A 24,831-nucleotide genomic window follows, 5' to 3' on the forward strand; every position below is an offset into this window, starting at 1 on the left:
TGAACTTCAAGGATTTTCGATAAATCCATTCTTAAAAAAAAATTTTAAATTGACAAATGTTAAAAAAATTATGAAAAGTCGGAATGGAAATTTCCTGGAAAAGTTCGAAACATTTCAGGCGCTTTTTTGGTTTTAAATCGATTGATTTGAATTCTTTATCGATTTTGGAGAGCAGAAAATTTGAGGAAATCCCTTTTTTTCTTGAGTCATACTTTAAAATCATGAAAATAAGTGTCCGCGTTTTGAATAATCTAAAGATGCAGCACAATTCATAAAAATTTCTCTTATCAAGACTATTCATTCGATGGGTGTTTTGAATGACTCTTATATATCAATATATCTTGCTACATGCAAGACATGCGTTTTCTTGACTAAAAGCATCCAGGTTCCAACCCTAGCGTGCATCAATTTCTCAAATTTTCTTTCGTATTAGTTGCTTTGGTCTTCCAAGAGGAAGTGTCTTGCCAGAACAATTTTATTCTTGGGTTCGATAATCGTATCACATTTTTCACCTCCAGAGCATCTTTTATAACTGGAAAACATCCTTTGTTAGCTGAAAGATCCGAATCCCTGGAGTGAGATGTGTCAGGATTTTGAAACGCATGATGGGATTTTGATATAACGTTTCTTGGCTTATATTTCCGTTTGCATATTTATTTCGGATCTGAGTGATGTTATTTATGCTCATCCGTATAACAACATGGGGGAGTGGACTTTTTATACTGAGGATCAGTGAAATTTTATGCTCAGTCACTGCTGAGCAACGAAATTGTAATCCAACCAAGTCCTTTTGAAATCCCTATCGTTACAGAAGCGTTATATTCTTCAGTTTTAAAAACTTAGCTTTAAACTCGTTACGTACTCCCTTGAAAAGTTTCGTGAAATTTCACGAAAACTTAATTAGCTACGAATTTTTATTAAATAATAATGTTGAAGAATACTGATTCTCCACTTCTTGTTCCGAGCTTAAATACTCCTACGTTTCTGAAACTCCGGTGAGTTTTTTAAATTTAGAACTAATTAGGTTAAAATTCCTCTTACGAATTGTTTTGTAAGAAAGCTGCAATTTAAACATCCTTAAGGAACGAGACAAAAACTCGCATATCTCAGAGTACAAAATATAGTTCTATGCATTTTAAAGGGCACATTTCATTGAGTCATTTAGGTTGCTATCTCGCAAAACAACAGCCTGCATCTAAAGATACTCATACGCTTTACTTTGCATTTGCCCGACATGTTGACATATTTTTCTTTTACCGTTATTTCCTTACGAACATTGTAACGTTATAATGGAAAATCTCTTAAGAGTGGGTTTCTTCCTTTTTACAGTTCATTTCCAATGGTAGCTTTGATTATTTTTGACCTACTTTTACTACTTTTCCAATGTCTTAAACATTCCTATATGAAAAATGACCTTTTGTAAGTAATTTACCGAAGAAAAAGCATCAGACTGTCTGATGGGAACGGTTTTATTTTTGTGTGTCTGGGCATGCCGCAAATTTGCTATCCTCTATAGCCCTGACTGCGCTAGTTATTCGAAAGATCCTATTCTAAGCAACGGCCAGGAACGTCTAACAATATGAGATAATGAAGGGTTTTATCCTTGATCCAAATGGACCAAAGTGGGGTGTAGTCTTGCCTAAGATTCTATACGCCAGTGGTGCCCTAACGGGAAGTTTACAGAAATTAATTCTCTTACAATAATAAACTTTCACAAGTTGATTTTTCTTGATAAATCCCAAAAGAACTTTATTGAAATTAAATAAGTGGTTCTATATATGACATGAGAAAATCTAATTAAGTGTATCACTTGAATCACTACGCTCATCACAATCAAAGATGGTTTTTTTATGTAAAGTTTTATCGGGCCACAGTGACACATCTCGTTCACCTACAATACATTAGATTATATCTGATTTTTCATGGGTGAACCTAAAACTGGCTTTGACCGCGATCTAGTAGATTATATTATATTGTACCTTCAATAAGGACCTATCGTGCTTTACCTGTAAACATCAATTACAATCAAATGAATTTTCCATTTTGTTATATAACGTAACATAATATTTCTCACCTCTACGAAAACACGAAAAATTCCATCTCTTCTAAACCATTACTTGCAGAAAACAACTATTTTATTCACTTAACGAGATGTCCTTATATATGATACGCCAATGGGATGTGGCAAATCCTTTCAGTATCCCCTTGACAAGTAGTCCAGATAAGTTTGCGACAAAGGGTGGTAGGGAAAAAACCGTGGGCAAGGGTTCCTGCTAAACTTTTGCAGGATTATGCTAATGAGAATGTGAAACTTTCTAATATTATTAGGAGGTATAAACACTTGAATTTAATTTAGCTTCAAGTTAATTAGGAAAAATTAGATCATTTAGTTCAGATTTCGAATAATTCAACATAGCTTCAAGTACGAACGATCCAAAATGCGATAGGGTGTTAGTTAACACGTATGTCCGTCTAATTTCCTACCCTATCCTAGATAACACATGGGCAAGAGACAAATTATCAACATTTACATCCCGCAATCGATTTGGGGACTTAATAGCATTATTGGCGAAATCTGTAATGGGTCAATTTGAATTTAGATCGATTTGTTTTGAAGGAAATTAACATATATATTGTTAATCAGTACCGACAAAAGCACGTAGCAGCTTACACGCCTTTTAATTCATCTGATTAATTTTCACTGTATTCAGTGGGATTAAACGATTTTCTATCTAATTTACCGAGAACCTCATACGTTTGTGTCTGGGTAACACTTTAAGGGAAGTTATTTAGGTGAGCGACTTTCAGCCTAATAGCTCCGAGTTCCAACGCTTCGAATCAGATAACAGTTAAGTTTCTCGAGTTATATAATAACTTTCAACTTCCTCCCTCTCTTACCGTTTAAGAGATTCGCAGCCCTTCAACTGCTTTTAACATCACATGTAGAAATTACACAACCACCATAGGCATCCATATTAACCAATCTTCAGCAAACAAGATACACGTTTCCTGTTTATCAATTCAGCAGCGTGCTTTTACTTAAATATTGACTGACACTCGGTAATCAGAAGGCCTGGTACCTAATCAGGGAGGACTGTGTTTAAGGGTGTTCCCATAAAAATCAATAGCCACCCCGCGAATTGGTTTAACACCCACTCGAAATTACCTATTATTTGCCCGTAGTAGATAATAATGATAATGAGCAATCAATTCATCATCTTTGGGAGTTACTGATATGAATAATTTCACTTCAATGGTAGCTGAATTACAATTTTTACCACGGTTTCCTATTACAGGAAGTAATGCGAGGGTCGGTGTTAAGATAAATTGATAGGTGTCAGTTTTGTACTGTAATAACAATGACGGATTATAGTATTATAAGGGATATGTGCAACTGTTGGATTGCATAACATTTTTCTATATTTATCTGTGCTCCATGCTAATTAATATGAAAGTAAGTAGATAAAGCATAGTTGAACATACACCCTCAGAGCAATATTAGAGCTTAGTAATCTACCAATAACGTTATAGTGATGTTTTACCGATCTATGTAATAACTCAATTTAGATTCATATAGAGGGGGATAAAGAAAGGTAAGGATGACTCTTTGATTATTAATTTCCGTAATTTTCTATAGCTACTGTATTTGCTGGAACTCGGAGAAAAAGAATAGAGTTAGTTAAGATGAGGTGCAATATCCAAATTGTTTTTAAAGATCTCTAATACCGATTCATAAAAATATCATCTATTAAATTTAATTTGAACTATTTGTAGAACTTCCTTCTCATTCACCATTTTGTTCCCAACACTACTTTTTTGAAAAATACATTTACTTAAATCATTTGAAACGGAATTATTTAAGTAGTGTTTTTGCCGTAAATGAAACAAGCATTATCTGAGAGACTTTTTGATGCCGTTTCACAACAAGAACAAATTAAAAGAAAAAATTACCCTGTCATATTAAAACTCTAAATGTTCATTTTAGCAGAACTAATTAAGCTTTACTCTAACGAGAATGCATGTTTATTAAATTTAGAAGTAAAATTCGGAATATAACCGCAGGAATAAAAGTCCGAGCCCCAAAAGCATTTTAACGGTATCTTAGTTTAACTCTGGACTATATAACACTTTAAACCTAAAAGCCGGCTTTAAAATTTAAAGGTTAATTAGATATTTTCGAGTGAACGCTCCTCCCTTACGTGGTGTCATAAATTCTTAAACCACGGAAGAATTTTTTTGACTTTTCCGTATTAGCCAGTTCCAGAGTTTTGCTCCAAGAAAAATATCCCTGGAACGAGCGTCGGTTATTTTATTATTAGGATAAATGTGAGTGCACTACACTATACTTCCTTAATGTGAAACACTGAAATATTAAGATCTTTGTCTGACGCTTTGGGACTAGGTTTAAGAGGGTAAAAACCTACCCTAGGTGTAGAATATTTATCCTCTACCAAGATGACAAGATTATTTAAATCTGGATGCAACAGGAAATTTCTTAAGGATTATTGTACCTCAATTTCTGATTAAAACTACCTTGGAAATGATTAATTAATTCCCTTGATAATTATTCCTTAAAAATTACTTTTCCAGTTAGATATTGAGCGTTATAATTAGAACTTGGAGGTTTTGCAATATTTGGCATTTTAGTTCTAGGATAATTAGACTGTCAAAGGCAGAGGCGGCTAAGATAAAATGAGACAAAGGAAATCTTATCCCGACTTAATGGAAAAGAAACCACTGACACAAATTCAAACTTCTATTCATAAAAGCACAGAGCTATTGTAAATTTGGGCAACTATAACGTCAACGTCCTTTGTAATCTTGTCTTTCGTAAACTGCAACTACATCTTCAACATTGGAATCACCACAATCAAGAAAAAGATCATTCCACAGCAGCATTATTTGAATCACGAATAGGTTCCTTAGATGGAACTGAGGCACCTGGTGCCTCATTCTTCGATTTACAGCAATGCGGTTTGCTCTAATTTGGAAAGGATGATGGATGCCATTGTCTATAAAGAAAATTAGTCGAAGAAAAGAAAATAAATTTATCTTTAACTTACGCATTATATGTGGCAAATATGAATGGGGGGCTATATCCTAATTATTTAACATCATATTTTCAGGCTTCATTATCATTAATTAAGTCACAGAACCATCTACTGCTCAACCAGAGAAGAAGCATAAAAGTGTCAGTTTAGGTACGTTGTCACTTTTGATGAAAATTTTTTCCATAGACTGAGTTGTTAGGATTGACACTACTAAATTACCCAATTTTGAAGAGGTAAATGATATCTTAGTAGATGTTAAAGAACCTTGCAAACGTTCGGGTCAAAGATTGTAAAAAAAAATTTACAGATAAAATATTTACTATCTTATTAAATTGTCTATATTAAATTATCTCATTAAATTATTTCCCGATCAAGTATGCCCATGTATAAAGAAATTAGAAATCGAACACTTCATATCAGTGGAATCCTAGCACCTATAATAAAATATTATCAAACAGCTAATTCTCTATCTTTAGTGATATCGCAAATTTTTTGCTGACCACAATTTCTTGATATGCTGATCATGTTTGTCTTTGATCGACACTTCGCAATTTCGATACTATGAATTTTTTGAGTTTTCTTTCAGAGTTTCCACTACAAAACGTACTAACCTGAAGTTATTTCATTGTCATTGCAAATTCGGAATATTCAAATGAGAGTATCTAAGATTCTTCTCTCAAATGTGTTAAATAATAATAACTATTGTGAGGGTTAAATTTACTTTTGAAATTGCAGGAAAAATGAAATAAAAAAATTATGGCAGTAATTTAATCCAGCTTTAGGCACACTTGAATCGAATTTACAAAGGGCATTTTGAAGAGTTCTCTCGTGCCAATGCGAACCGGATATTTTAAAAATTTCACTTCATTAAGTTAAACCGTTTACATACCTGGCTCAAAAATTAAATTTAATTTTCCTGGCCTATGGTATAATAAAACTCCCAGCTTCAAGCTAATATTTACATATTTTTAGCTTATAAAAAAAATAATGAGCTGTTGCCACTTAGTATTCCAAAGGCCCTTTCCACTTCATGATTCAACGTGAAGCAAAAAAGCATATACGGACCCATCAGCATATTTATCATGAATCACGTGTCACAAACAGTACGTGCATTCGGTTTGACGTATTACAAGGGTAGGAGACAAAATTTGCGACCCCAAAAAGAGTGTGACCCGATGCGATGATTCATGCCAGAGTCTTTACAATTAGGGATAACTGCATGAGAAGTATCTTGTGTCGTTGAAATCGAATACACTTCAAAATAGTGCATTTTCAGCAAATGCCTAACTAATTTTAATTAAGCATTTGCATAACACAAAGCCGGCTAATTTACTTCACAGTTAACTAAATTTGTCAGTAAATTGAGTTTTGTAAAAAAATTGCAAACTTGTTTGTTTTCTCCTGCCTTGTTGCCCGAATGGAAATTGATACAGTGGAGTTTTATTAGCTTACACACAAGCTAACTTTATAAACTTCAAAGTGCTTATTGCATGCTTTATGCTAAACTTTATTTCCCGGCAGACACTTAGGAACATTTTTGTATAAAATATGGCGGAAAACATAAAATTTCCATCGTAACAGGAAACTGAGCTTTGAAACATCGGTTTATTATACGCGGTAATGAATCAAATAGCAAATTTAGATAGAGCCGAAACATTTTTATGTTTGAGCGATATTTAGAAACAAAATGTATATTGCAAAATGAGGGATTATTGGAATATTCACTTTTAGACGCTCTGAGAGAAACTGAGCTTACACCATGAATCTTTTTAGAGTACTAACTGGGTTCATAGAAGTCTGGCCTCTTAGTCAACAGAGAAAGCCTTTTTAGAGCTGTACACACATCCTGTATATTTCAACTAAACAAGGACGGTTCTAGCTGAATTCACATTCAAAGCCAATTCAGCGAGAAATCGCCCAAGATCAAAGAAGCAGTGAACTATTAGAGGTAATGAGAGACCTTAATGCAATCTTTTAAACTGATAAGAAATAGTTAGAATTTTTGGAATAGCGTATTTGATACATTTGGTACTTTGTATGCACATATATCTGATGAAAATAATGTTAGAAATACGTATAAATTGACAAGAGCCTTTAAAATGTATTTGAATTTTGACAAACATGATTGGAAACATGATGCATATTTTTCACATAAATAAATTTGAACTTTGACAACTTCTCATCGTGTATATATTGCTAAAATAAATAATAAACACATAGATGTTTTAGCACTGATTATATAAAGTTGACTCACTTTTGGCATCTAGTGCATATTTCTCAAGTAGTTTTTGAATACTAACAACTTTTTTTTCGTCTATTTTCCCATTGCAAGAAACATTGAGCGTAAAGACCATATGATATTCTTATTCAAAATATATATGAAATTTTTAACACACTTTTTAGAGCTCTTCTTATATTCTTTGTGGGAAGAACGACTCTTTCCCCTTTCCTTGGAGAAACTAGGGCCCTTCATGTGGCTTTGAGCACGCTTAGAGGCAGGCATGTCAGTAATTTCGAATACTTTGCGTTGACAATGCTTTAAGTGGTGATTTGCATGTATACTGACACTATTAAGCTTTGGTTATACATCGCTAGGATTGGCTCATTTTTTGTATGTTCTAGAAGTGTGATAAAAATTGGAAAAATAGCGTTTAGAAAAGTTGGGCGGGGACTAGTCTTCTTTTATAAGATAATATCGTAAGATCTGAATAAAGATCGATGGTTAAAGTTATGAGTGAAACAAAAGTAGGTAATAAACAGCAAGTATAGAGAACTAGAGATTCGTTGTATATGAAAATAGCAGGCTTTACAGTGATCTAGCATAAGTTAAAAACATGATAAGGCTTCGAAGACTTTGGATGAGTTAAAGAAATAATTTTTTGGCATCATAATTTATTTGTATTATATACATTTTTTCTGAAGCCATCATTGAAATAAAATATTTATTTAAGTTGAAATGCGATAATACTACAAAACCATAATAAAATAACTATGAAAGCAATAGTAATTAAATCTACATAATATTTAATATTAATATATTTTTTTTATTTTTTATTTTGCTTAAAAGCAATCAATAGCAAAAGCAACTATAATATGATAAGTCCAGCGGTAACTGAAGTACTATTCCTGTGAGCTTGCCCATTAATCCATTAGCCACACCTATAGGATAATTTATTTCAAAATTTTCTGTTCTCAGACAATGAACTAAAATATCTTACCTCTTCTGCATCCGTCGTTTCAGCCGATTTACCTTGAGGTTCCTCAGTTTTCTATGTATCAGTTTATTCTCTGCCTCCTTTCTAAGGGCCGCCTCCTCCAAATCCACTGTGTCTTTGACGTCTGCCACTTCCTCTACGTTATGCTCAAAAATATCTTTAGGTTTACAAAAAATCTATGAATTCGTATATAACACAGTCGTTAAATCCATTCATGTCTCCTTGACGAATTAAGTCTTCCGCCATGTTGGTGGTGACGGCCTTCTTAAAGTATGGCATCCAAATCTTGGCTTTCTCATCCACCATCTGCTTGTACTACAACTTCTCAGAAGCACACATACCTAACTCTCCGCGGGGTTCCCCAAAGCCCTTCTTGGCTTCAGCTTCTGTTTTTGGATTTCTTCGCTAGTGTTTAGAAGTCCCTCAGTGTGAACTTTTAACTGGATTTATAATGGTGATGATGTTTGTAATAATTTCTATTAAGTCGTCATTGTCTTGAAAGCTGATGTTTCGTACGATTTCCCGGCATTTCGGGCACATAGATTCTCATGTTCAAATGGGCCATATTGAGGTAGCAGCAGTTGACTTTCTGAGTCCTTTTTATTTTTTTTCTTGGAGATCATGGATTCATATAAATTCTCCTTCTCAGCGTCTTCAAGTTCAAACTTTTTTTTGTATCGTGTTTTTTGTTTTGTACTCTGGCTGAACGAAATCCTAAATCACCACGACTAGTTTGGTCCCGCCTTAGATATTAATTAAGAATTTGATTTGGTCTTCAGAGGGAACCGCTCTATTGTGTGATTTTATCTGGTACACAAGAAATATTGGAATGACATCAGCCTTTTCATCTTTCTTGGGCTTGGACTTGATCAGCTTGAGGTAGCTGAGAAATTTTGAAGGCATTTCTTCAATTTTTAAGTCACTTTCCGCACAATTGCACTACCAACTATTCGATTAAACATTCAATCACCACTATGGTTCAGTTAGCAAGCTAAGTGGATATACATACATATGTAGATGAGTTTTTCCAAGGAAATATCTATCTGTTGTGTTTAACATCGAAGTTTGAGATACATTTAGAAGTAATTACTGTTATATCTAAAGAATTCGTTTGGCATATCGTAGGAAGTACAACCGGTTCATATTTTCATAGTTTCTAATAAGTCAAAAAAATGTTAATGTCGGCATTTTAAGGATTTCGTCTAATTCTGCTGGTTCTCGCTAAAGAACCTACATGTACCTTGTGGTTCCAATGTAACAAAAACTTGTAATAATGACCTGCATAAAGTGCGTGATTTATAATTTTATTGCCAATTTCAAACAGTTCCGCTGCATATTTTGCACGTAGTTGCGTGGCCCCTTGAAAACCCACTTATCTCCCTCGTAAATTAATCCATAATCGCTTAATTTTGTATGAAAATGAACTTACGTTTTACATAAATATTTTAATTTTCATTTTATTATTACTTAAGAAAATCTTGATTCGTATATATAGCGTTTTTATCGTTTACATGCACGATCCACTTTCTGTGAATGTCTCGTTAATTTACATAAACACGTTCCTTCCATGCGAAACATGTTGAAATGACCGAGGAATGGCGTCCTTTATTGCAATTTATTATAAAAGGTATAGCAAAGTAATTTTTTAAGATTGTTCCAAACCGAAAACCTAAAAGCATTGCAAGTTCTCATATAGACATCAATCATCAAGAAGAAATCCCCATGTGTATATAGCACAACCATTCCGAAATTGAAATACTGATATACGCGATGTGCATTCAGTGGTTTGCACTCAATGTCTTCAGCAGGGACGTATCCGGAAAAAATCCAAATTCTAAAAGAAACGAGACCCAAATTAAATCGGCAATATTTAACGAAAGATCAAAAGAGATGGCTTCATTATTGTTACAAAGAATCCTTAAATTGCATTAAGTTTAGTAAAGTAAAATGATAAAGAGGAGCTGCTTTGGGGATGCATTCGAAATCTGATTATCGTTCCAGATGAGGGTGACCGGACTTAAAAATGTATTTCAAGGGGATTTGTAAAGTGGAAGCTAATTAAGTTGGCGAGGCCACCCCAAAAAAGTGGATCAACCTTCCATGTATTATGTACAGGGTGGCCATTTTTCGTGGGTTTTACGGAATACAGGGAAATCGTTGATAGAATAAACTAAGGTAGGCATTTGGACCTCGTTTTTTGAACTCGTTAGGAACCATCTTCACTTGCCTCCAGCATAAGTGTGATTTTTGGCAATTGGCTATTGTCAATTCTTCCTTGTATTTCAAGTATTACTTAACGGAAAACTGAAAATAGTTCTTTATAGAGTTTCTTTTAATAGACTCCAAAGAGGTATTAAGTTTTTGTAAAGTTTTTAGTTTGTCAATGATTGAATGCGATTATATTGTTGGTATGGCACACCGTAAACAAGACACCATTTTTCGAACTCAAGCATGAGTACCTCCGTAATTTGAAAAGATACAAGGTTGATTAAGTTAGGGCAAAGTTGCGCAATTAATGCTAATTTAAAATTGGCTTTAGGATTAGAAAAATCCTATAACTTCCAGAAATATCTAGGAAAATCTGATGTTTAAAATTTGATAATTGAGATACCTACCCATGTTTGAGCTGAAGAAATGCACTCGACATTTTTTCAAATTGGTTTGGAATACTTTTTACTAGAAATTCATTAACTTTCGAGATAATGCTGTATATTTATTTATGTCATGTAAAATCAGTTTAAAACGAATTTAAAACAGCTCTTCTGTATTTAAAGTTAAATCTAAAGGGTTTGGTGGGTGAATTATTATGGCCCTTTGCACCCCCTTTTAACACTTTTTGCGCGATATTGTCGCGTTAACACTTTCGCACTCTCGTTCACATGATTCTAACAAGACGACAATGAATTCCCATGAGGAAAAAGGTTTTTATTGTAATTGTGGTGCGATTTTTAAAGAAATGAAAAACCCCCACGTGAAATTCCATTTTTCTGGTCATATAATAAATCGAAAGTCAGAAGAATTGTGTGTGCGCTTCCGGTCGACGCGTCCACAACTCCCAGCTAAATGTCGACCCCTATTTCTGACAGCACTTTCTTAATGGCGAGTTTTTGCAATACCATCCCCGCAACTGAACTATCCTTACTAGCAGCAAAATTTAAGTCCAGTCACTTACAGGGCTAATGCGAAATTTCCTTATTATAGACATGTGCTTTAATATCAGAGGTTTCCCTCACGTATGGAATATCTAGGAGCTCAAATTACTCCAAGGGTGGTATCTTTGTCTCTAACTTTACGGTTTTAAAATGGACGCAAAATGCTTTAAGTGGATTTACAGGGGGTAAAACTAATTTTTAAATCAACACCCCCTTTATGCCAGTTATATAAATGGATTCAAGGGACTTTGGAATATTTAGTAGTGACCCTATTAAATACCAATGTAAATGCATTATAGACACCATCACATTCCATGTGTTATCATCAGCCATTACCAATAAAATTTATTGAGCCATTCGGACATCAACGTCCATATTAGTTATGCCTAGGAATGCATTAAAGTAGATAAAATTTTTGCAATCACCATTGTCTTTGATAATATGAAATATGATGTCCCCATACTCCATAGCGACAATATCACGTACACCAAAGAGACCCCCAAATATAACTCCTCTAGGGCAAAAAAATGTCGTCGTATATTTGTCTACGTTTTTTATACATACCCCACTTACTGAATTTTTTATTTTATGTTTTCATTTAGTTTATGGAGGTTGGTTTTTTCTTATTGTAATGGTTTAAGAAGAAACTCTCGTGTTGAATTAAATATCACATCAACCCTCGAGGGTTAATAATAGAGACCAGGATGGGAAATGTTTGTGCGGATACAGATAGGCACACGTTCTGTTATCAAAAAATTGTCAAGGATGAAAAAGGGTTTTTGCACCTTTCTTCACCGATTTATAAGCCGATTTTATATTTTTAGGTTGGAAGTTTTTAGTTTGAAAATACCTTGAGGATTATTAAAACAATTCTGACAGGCACTCATTACAAAAATTATACAATGAGGACCAAGGTGTGATACTCTTTCTTTAATTTTTGAATGGTTGAATATTTTTGTGATAAACTTAAATCACTCCCTTAAGCAATTCTTGTTCTGTTGTCTGTCGACTAACAGTTTTCAGCTTCATTAACAGCTTTCTAAAGGACTTTTGATCCGTTCTGTATACTATACAAGGCGTCCATAAACTAAACTGATATAGTTCAATCAAATACTCGAAAAATAAATTCAAATTTGGCGTTAATGATAAATATCCATATTTTTCGAATAATTTTTCGGGAAAAAGGTAAAATTGAAAATAATTTTTAAAGTGTATAAGACTTCTTTATAAAATTCTCTAAAATATTGGTCATTTAACCTTCTCTGGATCCTTAACGGTTTTCAATGTCCCAAGATATACATCACGAATTTGGACAGCACTCAACAACTATAAAAAAAAACTATTTTACTCCAAAAATGTTAAATCATAGATATTAACACTTATAAAGGTAACTGGTGTAGATCTTTTACTTCACTTTGTTCCTTGTTGGTAGTACATATAATAAATAAATAAAAGTATATATAATAAGTTAGTATTTAAAACATTTACCCTAATACAATACGATGAACACATAGCAACACTGGACTTTCGACAGTACTCACGATTGGGTGGAAATAAATTATACGTGACGTTACTTATCTTTTTATACTCCTAGTGAGTTATCTAAAATACTTTATTTGTTAAATAGTGTCATAAAAAACCTTAAACAATTAATTTAGCACCATGGAGCACGTTGTTAAGTCGTTTGTCGAATGTTTAATAAAGTTGGTAAATAAAAATTTCATTGGTCAGGAAGTGCCGGGGGTGCCCATCAAATTGAGTGCAATTGGGTGGTTTAACTTAAACTTTAAAATAATGGGAAGAATTGGAGGTCAATATGAGGGTTGTATATCAAGCAGTTAGAGTTCAACCTGTGTTTTATTCATGGGAAAAACCCGCTGAATTTGTTTTTTCCGTTGATTTATTGAAATCTTCATTTTACTACAATTTTCTTATGTCTCTATCATTTTGTGTTATCACCAAAACTCTTTTCACTTCGTGTTATTAATTGAAAGATTATAGGGCATTAATCTTTTCCAGATGTTCTGAAATATACCTCTACTTTACCATCCACAGAGCAGAAGTGCATAAAGTGTAGTGATTTACAAAATTTAAATAATGAGCCGTTATAGGTTTATCTTCAATTTAAGCTCATATAGCTCTCCAAATATTAAATTTAAGTTTAAAAGAATGATTTAGTGTCCGAATTATCAAATGATATGTGAATATTTTAATGCCATAGCTGCCACCTTTGGCTGAGTAGTAATTCGTTCAGCTGAAGGTGTTGGACTTTTTCTATAGCTTTAATCATTGTCGGCTATGTCATTGAACCATTTATGTATCATTAAATTTTCAGATTTTATTAATGGTTTCATGTCAGATTTTTAAGCTTTGGTAAATTTTTTTTTGCATATTGCGAATTTACGGACCGGCAGCTATGCTACTGGATGACTAACAGGCCATAGTTTGAGCTGCAATAAGAAATAGCATTGGTGCAAAATTTAATTTATATTACTTGATATCGTTTTTATTTTAATAATTTAAATATCTACTGAAATTATAAGATGGAAATTTTTGTAATTATTTTTAATGTAAAAATCGTATAAAACCTCAATATAAACATTATAAAATGGTATCTTGCTTTGTACTATAGAATAAATAATCTCAACACGTATACTTTTCCACACATCGGCTACCGTGCAGTTTGATCAAACTAGGAGGACAGCAAATCCCTATAATTTCATCTCTTTTCATCCTGAAATAGTACCTTGGTTCAGATATCTCTATTCGACTGACTGAGTAACTTCTTCTGCCTACATGCGAATTAAAAAAAAAAAAAACAAAGTGAATATATTTTTTACGACAAAAAATATGATATCCTACTTCTTTGCCCAAAATTATCAGAAGGTCTCTTGAGTTGCCCACATGATTGTCGTACTCGCAGCCTCATCTCTTGCATGCTGCAGACTGGAATATTAGTCACTGGGGTGCCAAGCACCATGATACTCGTTGCCAAAAGTGCTGTGGCGAATAAGAATATCTGCGAAGGTATTTAATTCTTAGTGACTTTCAATTTGCCTCTTAGTAGTATTTTCATTGCAATCAATAACGGAATTGAATACTCAGACATTTTCCCAATTATAATAAGCCGTTTAAAATGCCGATCTGGGGATTCATTTTTCGGTATTCCACGAGATGCCCGGAAAAATTGCAAATCTAGCAAAATAATGGAACTATTAACCTATCGGGGATGCATTACACTCGATACGTGCATGTAATATCCCTATGATGCCATTGTTTTTACAAATAGAAGTTTTTTTTTCGATTAGATAACTTTAATTGTATCGAAGCTAAACGGTTTTTAGAACATCTGGTTGCTAAAAATAAAACCATTTGAAGACTTGCGGTTGAGGAAAGAATTTGTTTATGTAATTAGGTTTAAATGTGAGGGGTGTGTCAGGTCAGCTTCTCTTTCTTATTTTATGTGATATAGTAAATTGAATTATATATTTAGATTTCAGTTATTAGTTATGTTGACGTAATATAATACCTCTCAAAAAAGAATTGTTAAGTTTTAGAAAAAGGTAAAGTATGTACAAAAATTAAGAACTGACATATTTTTCTCTTTTTAAACTTTGATTTTAAATTTGAAGTTTGATTTAATCAACATAATTAGGAAGAAGGGGAGAGTCTAAATATTATGAACAAATGTGAATTTTTATCTGGACATAAGGAAATTTTTTTTTCCCAAGAAGTTTTAAATTTTTCGATAAAAATCTTGTTTTCACAAAATTTCTTGATAACATGGCGAATTCGATGTTGTGCTGGAAAATACTGAGCATATCATTAAACTTATTTCAAGAAAGTTTTGTGGCTCCATAATATTTTTGCCCATACGAGGTCTTCTTGGAAGATCGAAACACAACGTATAACTTTCAGCGAAATGAAGTAATTGCCTTAAGAAAATAAGCTAAACTGCTTTTCTTTCATTTAGAGCGTCTTTCAGTATGGATAATTCCAAGCGAAGTTATTTGAAAAATAAGGAAAACTTAAATTACCAAAATTTAAGTACCTTCGCTCAAATTTACCACCTAATAAAACAAACCATTTGAACCAAAAAAAACCTTATAATTAATGTATATATTAATAAGTATACCATAACTGAACTGGTTTTATAATATTCTACTAACTCCGATTAGCCTGCGAAGTGAGTAAACTAAGAGAAATTTGCTTACCGACCCGCACTATTGTTAGAGAAAAATGTTTGTAAACGTTTAGCAACTTGAAAGTTTCTGAATTTATATTTAAATTTTTGCTGAAAATAAAAATCAAGAGCGAGAATGTTGCTAAATTCTTAAATAAAATACAAGAAATATCTTATAACAAGTATTTTGATGATCTTATGGTGGCTGTAAATTTTTCATCCTGCGTAATATTACCCTCATAAGAATATTATGCCTCTGTTTCTGAATTTGAAAACTCACCCATAGATTCATCTTGATCACATGCATTTACACTTTAGCATTTAAAATGATCCAATTCATGTTCAAATAAAGCGCCAACAATCCATTTAGATATCTTAAATCGAATGACAACAACTAAACACCAGGTGCGACCCAATCTCGACCACCTAAGAAATTTTGGAATTCCACAATACTAATTGGCTTGCTAATTATTAGTTTATTAAACAGTATTGCCATTTTTTTTCAATTGTAAATCGAACCTAGGTCAGCTGTTTTTCTTAAACCTCTCGAGGTAACCTTGAGGTTGTTTTGAGAAGCGATTTGGTTTAAACCAAATATTTTTGCAAGTGGGTGCTTCGGTAAGGAAAATAATGTCACGTAAAATATTTTCATGGGTGTATCAGGAGAGCGCTTCAAGGGGTGCAAAGTCATATATAATATACTGGGTTACCTCCTCTTAATCGATCAAACTTTATCCACATATTCTTTCAGTAAAAATCATATCACTCAAACTCGTCTTATATAAAAGTTGATAATTTTTTATATCTAGGGTGTTAAAGGTTCACTCATTTTCTCTAATTTTAGCTTTAACAGTTTTTGAGATATTTAACGATATTCATTTAGGTTTACTTCACTAGACGAACCAAACGATTATTAAAATTTATATATGGATTTGATTTCGAGTTCGGGTTCTAACTTTAATGCTCAAGTTCAAAGATCTACCTTCAAATTCTTGATTTAAGTACTCTCTGACATTTTTCGTAAAGTGCGCTCATCTGCAGCCACATATTTTCCTTCAAAAATAGAGGAATGTTTTACAAACGTTGGGACAAATCAATTTGCAAAAAATACAAATATTCAACATCATTCAAATGTTCGTTAAAGAAATGTGGCCCTATTATAAAATCATCCATAATACTATTCCAAACATTAACAGTTTACTGCCGCTGCGTATTCATCGTCCGTATTACTTTTGAGTTTTCCATTGTATAATAATTAAAATTATGACATTTTAAACTACCAGCTTGAGTGAAAATTGATTCATCGGAGAATAATACTTTCTTGAAAAAGTCAAGGGTTGTTTTTTCTATTTCTAACTCCAACTAGTAAAATGTTTTTCTAATCTCCAAATTAGGCTCTAATAGTTTTTGATGGAAGGATATACTGTAGTCATGAAACTTGTTCCTCTTTAAAATTTTACCAACGGTAGATCAGGGAACTCTAACTGTTTGGATGCTATTTTTTCGGTCTGTTAAAATTTAATAAATCGAGACACTAAGTTAATATGATGTATATGCTATGTGAAATAATTCTGTTCAGATATTGGGTATTCATAGTAAGTAAAAAGAGGGATATATAATAGAATCTTTTAGGCTATTTTCTTTTTGAGGGAGCTGATTGACGTTACTAAAAGATACGGAAAGGAGGTAGGTGTATAAAGGTGGAAAAACTTACGAGAAACATACATAATAGAATGACAGGGATTTCTAGAAAGAAGACGGAAATGATAGCAGGATCAATTAGGATTAAATGGTGGATGCGAGAGAAGAGAGATTTTTTATGTGTAGCGCCATCTGGGAGTCTGGGTTGCAAGTTTCTTCTTTGTGTGGTTTTACAGAATTCTTTTTGGAGTCTCTTTACAGATTTCTTCTTCGTGTGTACTTGAAGATTTCTTGTTTGTGGTAATTTTCTGTACATCGTGCATTAAATAATGACATTTTTTTAGTAATTGTACTTTAAGTTTTTCGTTTGTTTAATTATATTAAAATGTAAAAATTAACAAATTTACCTAAAAGCGTGCGTTTGAAATGAATGTGGAATTTAAACTTGAAAAGCAAAAAAAAAGTGGGGTATCATTTTAGTCGATCGATAGAATATCTGTGGAATTAGAAATTAGGAGGTAAGAAAGAAAAGAAACCCATCGTCGAAGGAGTTTTTAGTAATTGTGGAATTTCAATAACAATTCTAGTACTCACAGATTAAATATATTTGTCTTTTTTCTAACGCAATGAAAACTTATTTTGGGTACCGTCGTAAAGCAGCTTTTTGATAAAGATCATATTGTTTTGATTCAACTTGTACTTGTAATTTGAGGTTGTCTAGTGTTGAGTTGCAAGATTGGTGAGATTCCAATACTCTTGTGTATAATTAACGATATCAAATATTACATTCTTCGTGGAATGGTACGTACTATAGCTGCCTGTCTTCTTTTTAGCACAAAAACTGCAGCCAAAAGATATGAAATTGTCGTTCCAATCAGAACGCGGCGAAAAAGATTCTACCAGCCTCGATAGTGGAGGCATTCCTGACGTTGATGTAAAAAGGTAAAAATTTGAATTTTTACAGTGCTAGACTTCAGTTAAAGTTATGCAACTGAAGAAACTTGTTATCGAATAAACAATTTATATATAAAATGAATTGAACCACTATTATAATACAGTATATCAATTTGAAAACGAACCTTTAGCGATTACAGAAAATACGTAAATATACCAAAACACGTCGATTTTATTTTCAAGGGGAATATTCTTTTAGGGCTCTTTAATAAATTGCATGCATCCACTAATGGAGTTTGAATTATACCCCACTTGAAAGGTGTTTTATTTACCTTTCCAAAAATATCTTTTCTTTCATTGAGAGATTTTAAAAAAATCACGTCCAAAGTATAAACAAGCTTTATTATCAATTGTATTGGAAAAAAATTGTTTATTAAGATCTTAATTATTCTAAATAGCGTTTATTATTTGTTAAATAAGGATAAAGTTAATCGCTTTTAAACTTTAATATTTATAGAAGCCTTTACTTAAATTTCCTTACACGCAGCTGTAATTCTTCCAAGTACGTTCAGTTAAGGTTTAACATGAATTATTAAACAGATTTCACATTCATTTGTTCTTTTACTTTTTTGTAGTAGAACTTTAACAGTGGATAGAATAATTATAAAATAATATAGGCCCATAAACGCGTCGTTTTAAAGATACCGGTGATATATTATTTTTTAAGGGGAAAAATTAGATACATTTCTGTACGTATTGATATTTAAGTTTTTAGATGATTTTAATATGTATATAAGAATACATAATGTAAAGGTACTAACGATTTTTGTGACGATACAGGAGTTATGTGTATAACATAGAATTGTAAATTTGGAATTGTTGATGCATATGTTATGTGAAATAATTGTGTTAAGACATTGGGTATTCATAGCAGGATCAATTTGGATTAAATGGTGGATGCGAAAGAATTTTTAAGGCGTGGCGCCATCTGGGAGCGTGGGTTATAAATTTTTTCTTTGTGTATACTTGTAGATTTCTTTTTTGTGTGCTTTTACAGATTTCTGTTTCGTGTGCATTTGTAGATTTCTTGTTTATAGGAATTTTCTGTTCATCATGCATAACAATAATTACATTTTTCAGTAATTGTGCTGTGAGAGTTTTTCGTTTGTTCATATTAATTGAAATGTGAAAATTAACTTAAAAGTGTGCGTTTGAACGGAAAATGTGGAATTTAAACTTGAAAAGAAAAAAACAAAAGTGCTGTCATCTTAGTCGATCGATAGAATATCTGTGGAATTAGGAACTAGGAGGTAAGAAAGAAAAGAAACCCATTGCCGAAGGAGTTTTCAATAATTCTCCATTTCCAATACCTATTCTAATACTTACAGATCATACAAACTATTAATAAATATCCCTTTTTTCTAATGCAATGAAAACTTAATTTTGGTACCGTCCTAAAGAAGTTTTTTCATAAAGATCATTGTTTTGCCTCAAGTTGTACTTGTCATTGGAGGTTATCTCGTGTGAGTTGCAAGATTAGTGGGATTCCAATACTTTTGTGTTTAATTAATGATATTTTGAATATTACATTCTTCGGAGAAAGATACGTACTATAGCTGCCTGTCTCTTCTTTTCAGGACAAGAACTGCAGCCAAAGATATGAAATTGTGGTTCCACCATGAATGCAGCGAAAAAGATCGTACCATATCTAGGAAAGTGCAAGTTGCCTGCTAGTGGAAGTATTCTTGACAGCGACAGAAAAAGGTAGGAATTTAAAATTTTTATAGTGCTAGATTTGAATGAGAGTTACTATGCAACGAAAGAAAATAATTGTTATCAAAGAAGTAATTTATATCGAAAATGAATTGAACGAGTATTACAACAGTGTATTAATTTGGAAACGAACCACTTTTGATATTTCTGGAATTATAGAAAACTTGTTAATATACAAAAATAAGAGGATTTAATTTTCAAGGGGGACTTTCTTTTGGGGTTTTGTATTAAATTGCAAGTACTTTCTAGCAGTGGTGGGAACAACCATTTAAATTTTAAATGGGTAGCAAGGTTGAGTGATACCTAATTTGAAAGGTTTTTTGGGAAAAATGATAATTGTTAAATAAGAATAAAGCGAATTGTTTTTAAAGTTTGATATTTATAGAAGCTTTTACTTGAATTTCTTTACATGTAGTTATAATTTTTCCAGGTAAGTTCACTTAAGGCTTGTTGTGAATTATTATATAGATGTCACATTTAATTTGTTTTTTTACTTTTTTGTAGTAAGACTTTAAAAATGAATAGAATAATTACTTTTAAGAACGTTTCATACCAATATAGGTTCATAAACGTTTTGTTTTAAAGATATCAGGTGTGGAAAATTTTAGAAGAAATTTTAATTATTTTTCATACTTTCTTAAAATAAATTTACCTATGAAATATTAACGTTTTATCGTAATTATTATTTGAGTGTTATGGATCAGGAATATGTAGTAATTTAAGATAGAAAATAGACTATATATTATTTTTAAGGAGATTCGGTAGATATTCATATTTAATTTTTTAGATGATTTTAATATGTATATAAGATAAGAACACATAGTGCAAAAGTACTAATGATTTTTATCACGATACAGGAGTTATGTGTATAAAATAGAATTGTAAATTTGGAATTGCTTAATGCATATGTTATGTGAAATAATTGCGTTAAGACAATGGGTATTCATAGCAGAACCAATTAGGATTAAATGGTGGATGCGAGAGAAGAGATTTTTATGTGTGGCGCCATCTGGGAGTCTGCGTTGCAAGTTTCTTCTTTGTGTGGTTTTGCAGATTTCTTTTTGGTGTGTTTTTGCAGATTTCTTCTTCGTGTAAACTTGTAGATTTCTTGTTTGTGATAATTTTCTGCACATCGTGCATGACAATAATGACATTTTTTTATAATTGTACTGTAAGAGTTTTTCGTTTGTTTATTTATATCGAAATGTGGAAATTAACAAATTAACTTAAAAGCGTGCGTTTGAAAAGAAAATGTGGAATTTAAAATTGAAAAGCACAACAATAAAAGTGGTGTCATCTTAGTTGATCCATAGAATATCCGTGGAATTAGAAATTAAGAGGTAAGAAAGAAACTCATTGTCAAAGGAGTTTTTAGTAATTGTCGACTTTCAATAACTATTGTAGTATTCGCAGATTAAATAAATTTGTCTTTTTTCTAACGCAAAGAAAACTTATTTTGGGTACCGCCGTAAAGCAGCTTTTTGATAAAGATCATATTGTTTTAATTCAACTTGTACTTGTAATTTGAGGTTGTCTAGTGTTGAGTTGCAAGATTGGTGAGATTCCAATATTCTTGTGCTTAACTAATGATATTGAATATTATATTCTTCGTGTAAAACGTATGTACTATAGTTGCCTCTCTTTTCTTTTCAGGACAAGAACCACAGCAAAAGGTTGTGAAATTGTGTGTGCGTGTGTGTGTGTCCACTCGGAATGCAGTGAAATGATTGTGTCATCTCGGAAAGTGAAAACTGTTTGCTGGTAGAAGTATTGCTGACGGCGACAGAAAAAGGTAGGAATTTAAAATTTTTATGGTATTAGATTTGAAGGAGAGTTACTATGCAAGGAAAGAAAATAATTGTTATCAAAGAAGTAATTTATATCGAAAAGAATTGAACGAATATTACAACAGTGTATTAATTTGGAAACGAACCACTTGATATTTCTGGGATTATAGAAAAGGTGTTAATATACAAAAATAAGAGGATTTTATTTCCAAGGGGGGACTTTCTTTTGGGGTTTGGTATTAAATTGCAAATACTTTCTTGTAGGGATGGGAACAATCACTAAGATTTTAAATAGGTTGAGTGATATCTAATTTTTTTATTTATTTTTTTTCGTTTTATTGAAAGGTTTTGGGAAAAATGATGTTTAAACCGTAAAGAAACTTCGTTACTAAATGTTTTGGGAAAAATGATGTTTCCTTATTAAAGGTATTCAAGAAAAATTGTTTATTAAGATGTTAATTATTCCAAAGGGCCTTTATTATTTGTTGAATAAGAATAAAGTGAATTGTTTTTAAACTTTGATATTTATGGAAGCTTTTACTTGAATTTGTTTGCAAGGAGTTGTAATTTTTCCAGGTAAGTTTGCTTAAGGTTTTTGTGATTTATCATACAGCTTTTACCTCGATTTGTTCTTTTGCTTTTTTGTAGCAGGACTTTAAGAGTGCATAGAATAATTACTTGGAAGAACATTTCATACCAACATAGGCTCGTAAACGTTTGGTTTTGAAGATATCGGGTGTGGAAAATTTTAGAACAATGAGGTTATTTTCATAACGTTCTTAAATTAAAATTACCTATGTACTATTAAAGTTTTGTTACAAAAAGGTGGGCCACCGTATTTAGTATTTCATGGTGTGATTTATTATTGCAAGTTCTAAAATTGAAGGAATTCTAACCTAGATGAGGATTCGCGTTTTTTTTTGCGACGTTGCCAGTTCCTCCCTTTTCTCCCAAAAGGAAAATGAATTCTTTAATTTTCATTTGATCTTTGAATTTCACGGTTAAATAGCACATTTAACAAATTCATTGCTCAGGGAAATTATTTATCATCCTATTTTAAATAGGAAAAACCATCCCCGAGGTGTTTCGGGCAGTAAACGTGTTAAAAAACACCTAAGAAACCGAAGATGTATCAATTATTACTATTAGGTCATGAGTATTTGCATTTATTCGATTTAAATGGTTGTTTTAATAATTATTATGAAAATTTGGAAACAAAAACACGTGTAGTAAAGGATACCGAGGAAGGAATGGTAATAATTGATACATGATGGATTTATTAGTGGTTTTTTAACACATTTACTGCCCGAAACAACTCGGGGGTGGTTTTGTCTAATTGAGATATGATCGAATGTGCTATTTCACCGTGAATTTGGGGAAGGTGTGAAAATGATTTTGAGAGAGGGGGAATTGGGAAATTTTTGCAGGGGAAACTGGGGATTTTGATCCGGGTTAGAATTTCTTAAAATTTTAGGATTTTTTGCACAAGCCGGCAACACTGTACGGCACCGGGCCCAAAGAGGGCCCGGACAAAGTGACGGACGCGACGCAAAGTTACGTGGAGGCGATTGGCCTCCAGGTAACTTGGCGAGGAGTCGGCCAGTTTGGCCGACCCCTCTTTGGGGGTCTTCAACCTCGTTTTTCGGATTCGGCAGAACGACAACGTCGACATATCGGAGTCATCCCCTTAGAGAGCGGGGGAACGCGGGAATTATTCATGGGGCCAGCATGAATAAGGCCTTTGTTCCCGGCGCTCTCCGAAAAGATGGCGGCGACATGCGCCGCTGCCGTTAACTGGTCTCGAATCCCGAGTAGATGAAGACGGTGGGAATCGGCAAAAGCGCGAATGTCTATACGCTTGTTTCTTTGGAAGCGGTGGGTTTTTCGCGTGGCTCCATCTTTTAAGGGTTCGGAAAGGTAGTTAAAATGGTAAAAGACGAGAATGGGATAACCTCGTGGATCGTCAAGAGTGTCTGGAAAAAGTAAATGAAGATGGAAAATTTTGGAAGTTAATTATTAAAAAATAAAAGAATTGATTATCTACTGGATTCAAGATTAGAAGATTGCGATCTACAAATTTACAAAGTAAGAAGAAAGTAAAGAAATACTGGATTTTTCCATAAAATTTACTCTAACAGTGGAATTTGAAATGGTACCGTGGATGGGGAAATATTACAACAAAGAGGTAAATTAAAGATCTAAAAGCATACATTTCCAGGAAGCAAACGGAGGGACGTATTAAAAAAGGGAACACAGAAAGAATGGGTCTGGAACAAGTACCTTTTTGGTTAGGTTTACGAGTACGAGATTAGTAGTGAGGATTTTCAAGAGAAAACCTAAAAGGATGGACCGAACGTTTAACCTACACATTAGGAAGAAAGAAGGTCGGTTGCTCCTCAGATTTGATATAAATAAGATTAAACCATTAAGATTATAGAGGATTTCCTCGACAGATCAACAATGACCAAGGGTCCAGAGGTAGACACACTTAACTTTATCCAAAATTTGTAAGGAAAGTTGGATTATTGCTCATATTCTTCGATAGGAAAGACACATTTTTGAGTGGAGGACCGAAAAGAATCTAGGTTAAGAGCAAAAAGATACCAAGGTAGTACATTGTAGCTTTATCGAAGAATAGTGCTTTATTTATTTCTTCTTAGCGAAAAGGATATGATTTATAAGGGAAGGAAAGAGGGTGGTTACTTGGATACATGGAATTTTGAAAGACAAAAATAGGAAATTACAAGAACAGCAAAAGTGAAAATGATCGAAAAGCTGACTGGGGCCGAGTAAAGGGAAAAAGAAAGGCAGCCAAAGTATTTTTTCAGCAGGAAGGAGATATCGAGATTTGGAGGATTGCAAGTAAGTGGATTATTAGGAGAATGCTTTTTGTCTTAAGAGGAATAGGAATTTCTTAGTTATTTTGATGCATCAGAAGGACATTTGATTAATTTAAAAGGAATTGTGTGAAAAATTGTACCATAACTTATGGATTATTTTGGAATTGAATATTTGAGAAAATAGAGTATTTAATTGGAGCACCGTACTACCGGAAAGGGTAATTTTATTTTGAATTTGTATGTGAGTATAGTAGGTAGGGTGTTTAATGGATATTTGGAAAATTCACCATTATAA

The 24,831-nt window shown here is 32.8% G+C and overlaps 1 protein-coding gene across 1 annotated transcript; it reads right to left on the reverse strand.

Annotated features, from left to right (window-relative positions):
- Window positions 1–14,015: 14,015 nt before the first annotated feature.
- LOC136409687 (uncharacterized) lies at window positions 14,016–16,038 on the reverse strand. Its single transcript, XM_066391365.1, has 3 exons — window positions 15,882–16,038; window positions 14,281–14,437; window positions 14,016–14,210 (listed from the first exon to the last, which is right to left on the reverse strand). The coding sequence occupies exons 1-3, from the start codon at window positions 15,906–15,908 to the stop codon at window positions 14,062–14,064; spliced, it is 333 nt and encodes a 110-aa protein (XP_066247462.1). The 5' UTR covers window positions 15,909–16,038; the 3' UTR covers window positions 14,016–14,061.
- Between the last annotated feature and the right edge of the window lie 8,793 nt (window positions 16,039–24,831).

This window comes from Euwallacea similis, chromosome 6, assembly GCF_039881205.1.
Source record: "Euwallacea similis isolate ESF13 chromosome 6, ESF131.1, whole genome shotgun sequence".
NCBI lineage: Eukaryota > Metazoa > Arthropoda > Insecta > Coleoptera > Curculionidae > Euwallacea > Euwallacea similis.

What these genes read in the sequence shown, in the direction of transcription:
- LOC136409687 (XM_066391365.1), bottom strand. Translation starts at nt 15,908, where the DNA reads ATGCATGTGATCAAGATGAATCTATGG. An exon ending in TGATCAAGATGAATCTATGG is followed by an intron (nt 14,438 to 15,881) that starts GTGAGTTTTCAA and finishes ATACCTTCGCAG; the next exon opens with ATATTCTTATTCGCCACAGC. An exon ending in TGATAATTTTGGGCAAAGAA is followed by an intron (nt 14,211 to 14,280) that starts GTAGGATATCAT and finishes ATTCGCATGTAG; the next exon opens with GCAGAAGAAGTTACTCAGTC.